The sequence below is a fragment of the Nicrophorus vespilloides genome, unplaced genomic scaffold (genome assembly GCF_001412225.1).
Source record: "Nicrophorus vespilloides isolate i.1.1-1 unplaced genomic scaffold, Nicve_v1.0, whole genome shotgun sequence".
NCBI classification, from domain to species: domain Eukaryota; kingdom Metazoa; phylum Arthropoda; class Insecta; order Coleoptera; family Silphidae; genus Nicrophorus; species Nicrophorus vespilloides.
The window spans coordinates 24,995-34,234 of NW_017098088.1; the positions used below are offsets into that span (position 1 = coordinate 24,995).

The following is a 9,240-nucleotide window of genomic DNA, read 5'->3' on the forward strand; positions in this document are numbered from 1 at the left end:
AGTATATAAATCAATTTTTATTGTAGGCAACCATAAACGCGCTAATGTATAATGTGTTGCCTGTCGTGTAAACAGGATTACAACTTTTTTATTTTGTTAATTATGAATATGTTTTAATTAAATGACTACTAATTATTTCATTAATTAAAAAAAAGAAATTGTTGATATTACAGAAAAGCATACGACTGAGCAAAGTTCAATTAGAGAAATAATCTTAACGTTCTTAATTACCTTAATTTATTTAATAATAATTAAGGTGCTCCAGTTTAAAGTTGTGTAGGTTGTAAGCAACAACTACTCAATTCTTTTAATTAAGGTATTACGACTGAAATAATATTATTAACATTAATATATTGTAAAATTGTTCTAAAAAGTCAATATATATTATAAAAAATATGAAATATTATTTGATTGATTCCTTATAATTTGTTAAATTTTATTTTTTATTAATTTTCAGCCTTTAGTTAAATATAAAAGTAAATATATATTAATAAATCAAATTTACAAATTAATACATAGTATTACATGACATATTATGTTCTTTAGGAAGTTCATCTTTGAGAATAAAATATACAGAAATCCACCAATAATAGTACAATCATACTTAAGTATTATTATTAATATTACTTAAGTATGTTATAAGGAATTCTTTAGTTTTCTATAATCGAGTTTTTAATGAAAAATAAGCTAATACAAACTATGAATATAAAATATAAATAATATAATTATGGTATCAGCTTTTAACAATTTACATATAATTTTCAAATTATACAAGGTGGACAAAAAGTCCAAAAAATTGAATAACTATTTAGTTTATAATTATTTTTTAATGTTATTTTCAGATTTTATTCGTCGAACCTTGTTACACCAACATGCAAAATTACACAAACGAGCAACGGACCAATGTGGTAGAATTTTACTTTTCCAATTGGCATTTAATTTTACTGACGCAACGAGCATATCGAAATTATTTCAACACCAGAGATGTACCTAGCCAAACCGCAATTAATCGTTTAATTCTACGATTCCTACAACAAGGTTCAGTGTCAGACTTGCCACGAATAGGAAGACCGAGAATAGTGCAGAACCAGGAGAACATTGACCGTGTTGAAGAACATCCAGAAACATCGAAGATGTTCTGGACAACTGGGCAAGTCTAGAAGATCACTTCGGCATTTACACATGCATCCATACAATTGCAATTGGCCCAACAACTTTTACCAGTTGACTATCATCAACGACTAATTTAGGCAACACGCTTTCTGGAGTTGTGCGCGGAAAATAACAAGTTTCTTAACCATTTAATTATGAGTGATGAAGCTCATTTCCATCTTAATGGATATATGAATAAGCAAAATATGCGATTTTGGGGTACATCAAAGCCCAGAGATGTTCACCATCGCCAATTTCACTCGCTCAAGTTAGGGTTATTGGTCCCTACTTCTTTGAGAATGAAATTGGTAATGAATTGAGAGTGAATGTTGGTGTAACAAGGTTCGATGAATAAAATCTGAAAATGACAATAAAAAATAATAATAAACTAAAGAGTTATTCAATTTTTACACGCAGACGTGACTTTTGGCCCATCTTGTATAACTTTATATCTGAAATAATCTGTATATTTAAAGTAATTTTGTACAAATTATTTATATATAATTTATTTATGACTGTCATGATGAATATCATGTCATTATCATGCATTCATTTAGTGAATTCCATTAATCAGCAAAGCATGCATTCATTAATTGACGTTGAAAACTGAAGCTGAGCTGTGGAATTGGAGTAGCATTTTCCAATTGTCTCGAGTTCGCTAAATGCCTTCATTAAATTACGACGACAATTCGAACGTCGAGCCCAAGGAAACTTCATAAAGTAATTAAACTAAAAACGGCTCGAACGGAAAATACATTCAATTAAACAATTACAATTAAAACCATTATAGCCAATTTGTCGCCGAGGTTCATCATCATCTGCACATGAAGCTGCACATACACACAAGAAAAGACGGCGCTCCAATTAATCCCATCGGATCCATTTATAAATAGCCCAACTATAATAATTATCTGCTTCTCTTTCTCTGTTCAAGAGGATTATTTTAACATTGCTTATGCAAGCGCGCGATAATTAATTACGTTTTATCTTTATGGAGAACGTTCTTTATTTATTTATACATTTATTTTTTATATCCGTCGAGGCAATTTGCGTACGTAAATTCGCTGTGTGCAGCGTAATCGGATTTTGCACTCTCCGGTATGAAAATGCTCTTTGGACGGTGTCCAATCCATTGATGATGAGACTGGATTGGATCAGGAGGCTGCAAAGGGGAATTAGTACAATGCTCGAGAGCGCTCCGTCCAATTATCTAACAATTGGTACACAATAAAGACGGATTATCGCGTGAAAGAGCCACGCAATTGGGAACCCAAAAAGTAAAAAAAAATATTATATAAATAGAAAACGTTGTATGTAATTTCGCATGTGGAGACGCGAGCGCAAACACTGTGAATTTAATTCCCATAAGCGTTGATATAAATATATAAAAAAAACAATGATGTCATGTTTGTTTCCGTTCGAATCGTTCTCCGAATTTCTGGGATGTATTGAGGAGATTTTATGGAAACAATTTTGAATAGGGACAAAAATGTATTAGTGTTTATGAAATGGGTACCCTAAGGATGGATGGTTGGTTGGATGGAAAAGGCGGTTAATTCAATTTGTTGTGGAGGTATCTTAACAAAGGGCATGTACTCGCGGCAAATGGACCGTAATTGGTAATGAATAGTTCCTAAGTGACCGGCCCCTAAGTGTAATTTTCAATGATTATTGCTCTCAGAGTCCTCCTCAGTGGGATCCGTGCGTGCCGAGCGGATTGCACACTACTGCTAAATTATAGTTATCCATCGTAGTGCAAATACATCATCAGTTCCGAAACTATGCGTGTCGCCGCAAAGGTTCTTCTCGTCGGATTTCTCATCGTCGGCGCCTGTTGGTGCGAAGAACAGCTCGAGTTCAAAAGTGTTCCTACCACGGTCAAAGCCCTTGAGAACAACACCGTCCTATTACCTTGCTACCTCGAAAACGCAAACGGTAATTATTACTTTACAACTAAACCACATCAATCAACATCTTCAATATTTACCTGCTAATACTCAAAATAATTTCCACAATTATCTTCTTCATAAATCTTCTTTTTTCACTTAGTTTTTTGAACAATTGCATAACATATTATTAAGATTTTTCTTTAATTTAAATAATTATATTTACATCTACAAATAGTTAATTTACAAATCGGTTTTGATACTACAAAAATAAATCACTCATTATTATAAAATAATTTATATATTATCAACAATTATACTAATATTTAGGTTTTGTGCATAGGTTATTACTCCTCAAAAGTATTTTCCGATCTTTATTAGCAAATAATTATATTAAACACATTGTGTGTGTACTTTATAAATAGTAACAGGTCTTGGACTGCACACGTTAACACTTCACTATTTAAGCAAACCCCAAGAAATAGAAAAGTAAAATTAGCGTTCAGTTTAGTCAAATCTTTCTCGCAATTGCCTACATTTTCAAAAATAAAAAATTTGTATCAATCATTACTATTATGGGTCAAAATGACCCACCTGATATTTGTTGACTAGTCGCATTAAAACAGTCGCGACAAGAGGTAATTATTTTATTGTAGAGAGTATTTCGGGTCAAAGTGACCCGTCTATAGCAAATACGTTCTTGAAATATCATTAATATTTGGATTTCAAAGTGGAATAACTTTAGTTTCTTATGTATCAAAACGGTGAAAATCAGTAATTCTGATATCCATTATGCACCACACTAATAATTTGAATGAAAATACAAAAAAGAATGATATCATACATTTCTATAATGAGACTAAAGCAGACACTTTTAAGCAATTAATTGAGTTTTAAATTGTGTTAAATTAATGTGTGTTTATTGTAAAAATCAATATTTTTCTATTTTTGAAGTACTTAAAAAAAACGGGTCATATTGACCCATATGTGTTTATTTTATTTATCCGCAGTAGATGCGGGTAAAATTGGATTTCAATCTATTAAATTATAATGATAATCTAATATTGGTAGTATTTTCTATTGGATTTTTATGTTAAATAATCATCAACTAAATGGTAGGGTGATATATATACATTAAAATAATATAATTATTAAACTGGATTATAAACTAATTTGATACAAATTTAATTTCCACGAACCGAAATTGTGAAATTGTTCATCAAACTTCTTATTATTATTTGAACCGGTAAACTGTTCTATTTTCTTCTTTACGCAGTGCAGCCGCACCATAAAACTTAATCGACAATTAATTGGGAAATTACCAAGCAATTTTCTTTTCTTGATAATGATAATTGAGGTGTAGGCCTAATTGAACCGGAAATACCTAAGCCCACAAAAACGGAAATTGTATACGCGATCAATCGTTCATTCGAATCTTACCTTCTATCATGGTTAATTAGAAGAATCTTATTAAATTAGAAAAACTAATTACATTTTTGGGGGGGTCGCAGAAAAATTGAGGACAGATCAATGTTATTTTCTATCCTTCAAATATCTAAGTGATGACCAAAAATTTTGAGAAACGCTAGTTTATATAATAATGCTTATGTAATAATGAAGTTAATCAAACAGTATATTATTGACAGATGGAATTTACTCGACGAGGGTGAGATGGTACAGAGATGGAAAGCAAATAGCAGACAGTGGGCCGCCACCGGTGATGCCTCCAGACAGATTCAAGTTGTGGGGAAACGGATCTTTGGAGGTGTACACGGTGAAGCCCCAGGACACCGGAGAATACATGTGCGAAATCGTAAGACCCGCTCCGCTCGGAGAAGCTAAACAGGTGCACGCAATCGAAGTCTTACGTAAGTCCTTGCAAAATCAAAGCACGTGCTCTCATCTAACAACGTTACTAAAATGTCTTCAGATGCGCCCTCGGTGGAACCGGATCCAATCAACGGTTTCCTCGAAGTCAAGTTGGGAGAGGAAGTCCGCATGTCCTGCAAAGCTTCCGGCGTTCCGCATCCCATAATCAGTTGGACATCTAAGGTCCAAAAACAAATTACTTGAAACAAAGTTAAAATTCTTTAATTTAAGTTTGTTATTTCAACTTCTCTTAACTATGTACTAGTATGCAAATAGTCTTTAAATATGTTGTGAATCAATGTTATATAAATATTTGTGTTGATTAAACTATCTGTGTTTGATTGTAGGGAGAAGATATGGAGTTTCTGGATAACAGAGAGATGTTAAAATTCACAGCTTCCGATCGGCAATTGGCAGGAATCTACGAATGCCGTGCTGCCAATGGTGTCGGAGAGCCGGTCACGGCCCAAATCGAATTAAACATAATATGTAATGAAACTGTGGATTAATCGATAAAATCTTGAGCATCTTTTCTTTTTTGTTGTTGTAGATCCACCGGAATTGATGACCACGCGTTCTTGGATCCACTCCGCACCTGGCCTCAGGGCGCAGCTGGACTGTAGGGTCTCCGCAGATCCTCAAGCCGTAGTCACCTGGCTGAAGAGCGAAATACCGGTCAATTTGGATAGTCGAGTGGTCTCTTTGGTGGACGGCGATAAACACTCTTTGCTGATCAGAGATATCCAGAGGAGCGATTTCGGAATTTACACGTGCAGAGCTTCTAACGATCTTGGGCAAGGCGACGTCCAAATACAATTATCCGGTATATTAAGTTTCATTTTATGCAAACATATTGTGTTTATTCGATGAATCTATATAAATCAAGATATTACAACTTTTGGAATAATCAATTTAAGATTGATGCAAAATACGATCATTTTTAAATAGAAATACTTCCAATTTTTTTACTAAATAGTTTACTAAATTATTATTGATAATATTAATAATGTTTTTTGTCCTATGTTAAATTAAGTTTTTAAAGAAATAAGATTTTATTCAGTAAATTATTTCGCACTTGGTAATTGTATGTTGGCCATTTGTTACATAACATTATACTATGCAATTTAAACTATTATAGAGAAGATTTAGTGGTCTATGTGTATATCTATGTGTATATCCTATAATTTATGAAGTATCAAGGTTCTTATTAAGCATTTCAATTGGAACATTTACATGCTATGATTAATAATAACATTCTGTTTTCGTAACAACAGAACAATTTAAATACAATTTGTTCCCTCTTTGTCATTCTATGTTATATACTTGTATTTATTTTTAAGGTGTTCCAAATCCTGGAGTATTCAAGAGAACAGACGAAAAGAATCTGGAATCCAAAAATTCGTATACTCTGATTTGGGAGGTGGACAGTTACACGCCAATCATCGAATACAACCTCTGGTTCAGATTGTACAGGCCACAATCCGGACTGCACAGACCCGACTGGACGAAGCTGACAATTCCAACGGAGCACTCGACGAACTCGGGTCCGATGTATTCGAAACTCTACACGATAAAAGGTCTTAAGGAGAAGACGATCTACGAGGCTCTGCTCGTCTCCAGGAATCGCTACGGTTGGTCGAAGCCTTCTCCGATACTTCGGTTCGCCACCGTCGGCGCAGGTGACACAAGTTTATACAACTACATCACCGTCTTCGTTCTCCAACTGTAACTGACCTTGTCTTTGCAGATCTGAAGGAAGAGATCATCACTCCCATGCAAGTCGAAACGGAGAACACGATCATCCCATTGGAAATCACAACTGCGGCGAAGAGCGCATCGCCACAAGCGAATTGCTTCTTCATCATCGTAATCACGTTGTACATTCTGCTTCAATTGAAATAAAAGGACTCGCCGTTGCCATTCATAAAAACTCTTTTATTAATTTAAAAAAAAAAAAAGAAACGAACAACACGCGAATAAAAACGATTTACATAATAATCGTAGCAGCCGGTTTCTCTTCGAAGACCAAATTTGATTCGTGGATGATGTAACTTTTGTCCTCGTCGTCTTTCTTCGCGCGACATAGGACGAGATTCGTTAAGAATAGAATTAAAGTATTTATGAAACCTAGAATATGACGATTGATTATTTAATGCAAATTTAGTTGTTAGAAACGTGCGAACCTGAGCAAACGTAAATTCCTCCGACGACAGAACACAGCTTGGCTAAAAACATCCCTAAATGATCGCGCTCCTGGCTAATCGTTACTTTTAATGCCGCTACATCGTATTTGAAATATATCCCTGGCATTCCGTGACTCCCCTTATTGTGATCTATTGGTCGTGTTAATTCTTTAACACTGTATTGGTACGTGTCTACAGTCGTCAAGAACGTTTTAACACTAGTCGGAACAACTTCTACAAAATACTGATACAGAATCATATCTGAAAAAAAAAACGCAATTACTTATATGCTAAATATATTACTAAAATATTCTCACTGTTTTTTGCTACAAATTCATCTCCTTCCAAAGGGTGAATGATGCCTGGACTGGCATCTCCAAAACTCAACCTATCAATGCGATGAGTGAAATTATAATCTGCATCAGACATAAACGCACTTATATGGATGTGGCCCCTCGGTAGTGACAAACTCTTTCCTGCAGTTATATGGAAGTTTCCAGCTACCTTATTTAAAATCAATGATCCATGTATCCGACAAGCATCAAAAGGCCTATTTGGTATTTCAGTTCTAGCTGGCATTTGATTGAACATCTGAGTGAATCTTCTTTTCCACAATAAATCCTTAAATAAAAATGTAAAACATGATGAAATATTGAAATTATAAATAATACTACCACAACAGCATGATATTCATCTCGTAAATATGAATTGAAATGTCTCTTGCTGTCAAAAAATAACTTCTGATTTGGAGACAACTCAAACCAAGTGCTTTCCTCCTTTAATTTACCAAATTTAAAAGCATTTTGATTGGTTGAATCTAAAATGTCAGCTCCCAAATCTGCAACAACATAGTCATTAAATAATCAAGCCAACAAATATCATGCCAACAAATACTCACTGTTACAAGGCATGGCCACTGTAATATCAACATTGATCTTAAGTTTGCCATCAAAGTCTGTGTCAGGTGAGAACCGATACACAAATTTACTATCCAAATAAAAATGTATCTCCGAGCAAATTAACCAAAAAATTACCAGGAAACTGAAGACTGACACTGCAACAACAAACTTTTAATATGCTTCAAATTGATCTTCAATTGGATTATGAATTAACCAACATGTTCCACCAATTGATGAAGGTTCTCTGTAGGTGTCCTCAATCTTTGGGAAGAGATCCAGTTCTTTCACCTTTGTTAATTTCGAGCCTCTGTACCTTATAACTATCTTCTCATTTTCCATTTTGTCGATTTCTTTTTAGAAAAAAAACATAAACAAATAATACTGTTTGACAATTGGACACTACATCAACTAAATGTATGACTGATGTGTACAATGGTGTACAATTTATGATAGACCACCAACTTAACACCAACCAACCAACACCAACTTAAAGATATGGCCAGTGTTTTTCAACCTTTTTTTACTTGTTTTTTTTTTATTATTTTTCTTCTGCCACCAAACCTCGTCGAACCACGGATACTTCCTTATAAAATAACAGCCAATCATCACAAACAACCATTCCGAGGTCCCCCCAACATCTTTCGTAGAATCGCCGGGACCCCGATTCGTACTCCACCTATCCTCTAACCTTTCCACTACAATACATATTGCGATTGGCGTAATGCGTCGAAAGGACGCAGCTAAATGGAAGAGGCTCCTCCTAGAGGGAGGTAGCAGGCGGAAAAAAAAAACCTCGTCGATTTGGTCGTCTTCCATTAAAATACTTTTAGGAACTATGACTTTTAGATTTTTAATTTTTTTTTACAGATCATATATCTCCATAGAAAATTGTAATAATATTTCCAAGATTATCAAGTTTTATATAATGCAATTAATAAAAAAAAGGATATTTTTAATATTAAAGCTATAATCAAAAATACAAGTATTTATTTATTAAAAAAAAATTATAGGTGAAACATCAGAAAACTTTGAATATTTTAAAATTGAGATTATCTAAAATAAATACTTATCATTACTTATAACATATTATAACATAATAATGATAGCAGAAGTAACTGTATTTGTTTGCAACTGTATTTTTACGATGACATTAATAAGAATAATCGAGTGAGCGTGCAACTATCAATTATCTTTTTAAATAAATAGCAACTTCAAAATGATGTCGATCTATAACTAGTTCTGTATAAATAT

The 9,240-nt window shown here is 33.7% G+C and overlaps 2 protein-coding genes across 3 annotated transcripts; one reads left to right on the forward strand and one right to left on the reverse strand.

Annotated features, from left to right (window-relative positions):
- Positions 1-2,833: 2,833 nt before the first annotated feature.
- LOC108561646 (limbic system-associated membrane protein-like) lies at positions 2,834-6,837 on the forward strand. 2 transcript variants are annotated; one of them, XM_017919677.1, is made up of 7 exons: positions 2,834-3,087; positions 4,685-4,906; positions 4,969-5,090; positions 5,255-5,396; positions 5,458-5,730; positions 6,248-6,595; positions 6,655-6,837. In XM_017919677.1, the coding sequence occupies exons 1-7, from the start codon at positions 2,934-2,936 to the stop codon at positions 6,807-6,809; spliced, it is 1,416 nt and encodes a 471-aa protein (XP_017775166.1). In that variant the 5' UTR covers positions 2,834-2,933; the 3' UTR covers positions 6,810-6,837. The 2 variants fall into 2 exon arrangements, with proteins under 2 accessions (XP_017775166.1, XP_017775167.1); XM_017919678.1 differs by having other exon boundaries at positions 6,248-6,586.
- A 9-nt stretch (positions 6,838-6,846) lies between these two features.
- Positions 6,847-8,433, reverse strand: LOC108561647 (endoplasmic reticulum-Golgi intermediate compartment protein 2). Its single transcript, XM_017919679.1, has 6 exons — positions 8,208-8,433; positions 7,989-8,144; positions 7,765-7,928; positions 7,408-7,711; positions 7,091-7,351; positions 6,847-7,034 (listed from the first exon to the last, which is right to left on the reverse strand). The coding sequence occupies exons 1-6, from the start codon at positions 8,326-8,328 to the stop codon at positions 6,895-6,897; spliced, it is 1,146 nt and encodes a 381-aa protein (XP_017775168.1). The 5' UTR covers positions 8,329-8,433; the 3' UTR covers positions 6,847-6,894.
- Positions 8,434-9,240: the final 807 nt, after the last annotated feature.

Coding starts and splice junctions, on each gene's coding strand:
- LOC108561646 (XM_017919677.1), top strand. CDS start 2,934: ATGCGTGTCGCCGCAAAGGTTCTTCTCGTCGGATTTCTCATCGTCGGC. Junction 4,907..4,968: donor GCACGCAATCGAAGTCTTAC/GTAAGTCCTTGC, acceptor AAATGTCTTCAG/ATGCGCCCTCGGTGGAACCG. Junction 5,091..5,254: donor TAATCAGTTGGACATCTAAG/GTCCAAAAACAA, acceptor GTTTGATTGTAG/GGAGAAGATATGGAGTTTCT.
- LOC108561647 (XM_017919679.1), bottom strand. CDS start 8,328: ATGGAAAATGAGAAGATAGTTATAAGGTACAGAGGCTCGAAATTAACA. Junction 7,929..7,988: donor AGTGGCCATGCCTTGTAACA/GTGAGTATTTGT, acceptor ATGTTGTTGCAG/ATTTGGGAGCTGACATTTTA. Junction 7,035..7,090: donor AGGAATTTACGTTTGCTCAG/GTTCGCACGTTT, acceptor GTCATATTCTAG/GTTTCATAAATACTTTAATT.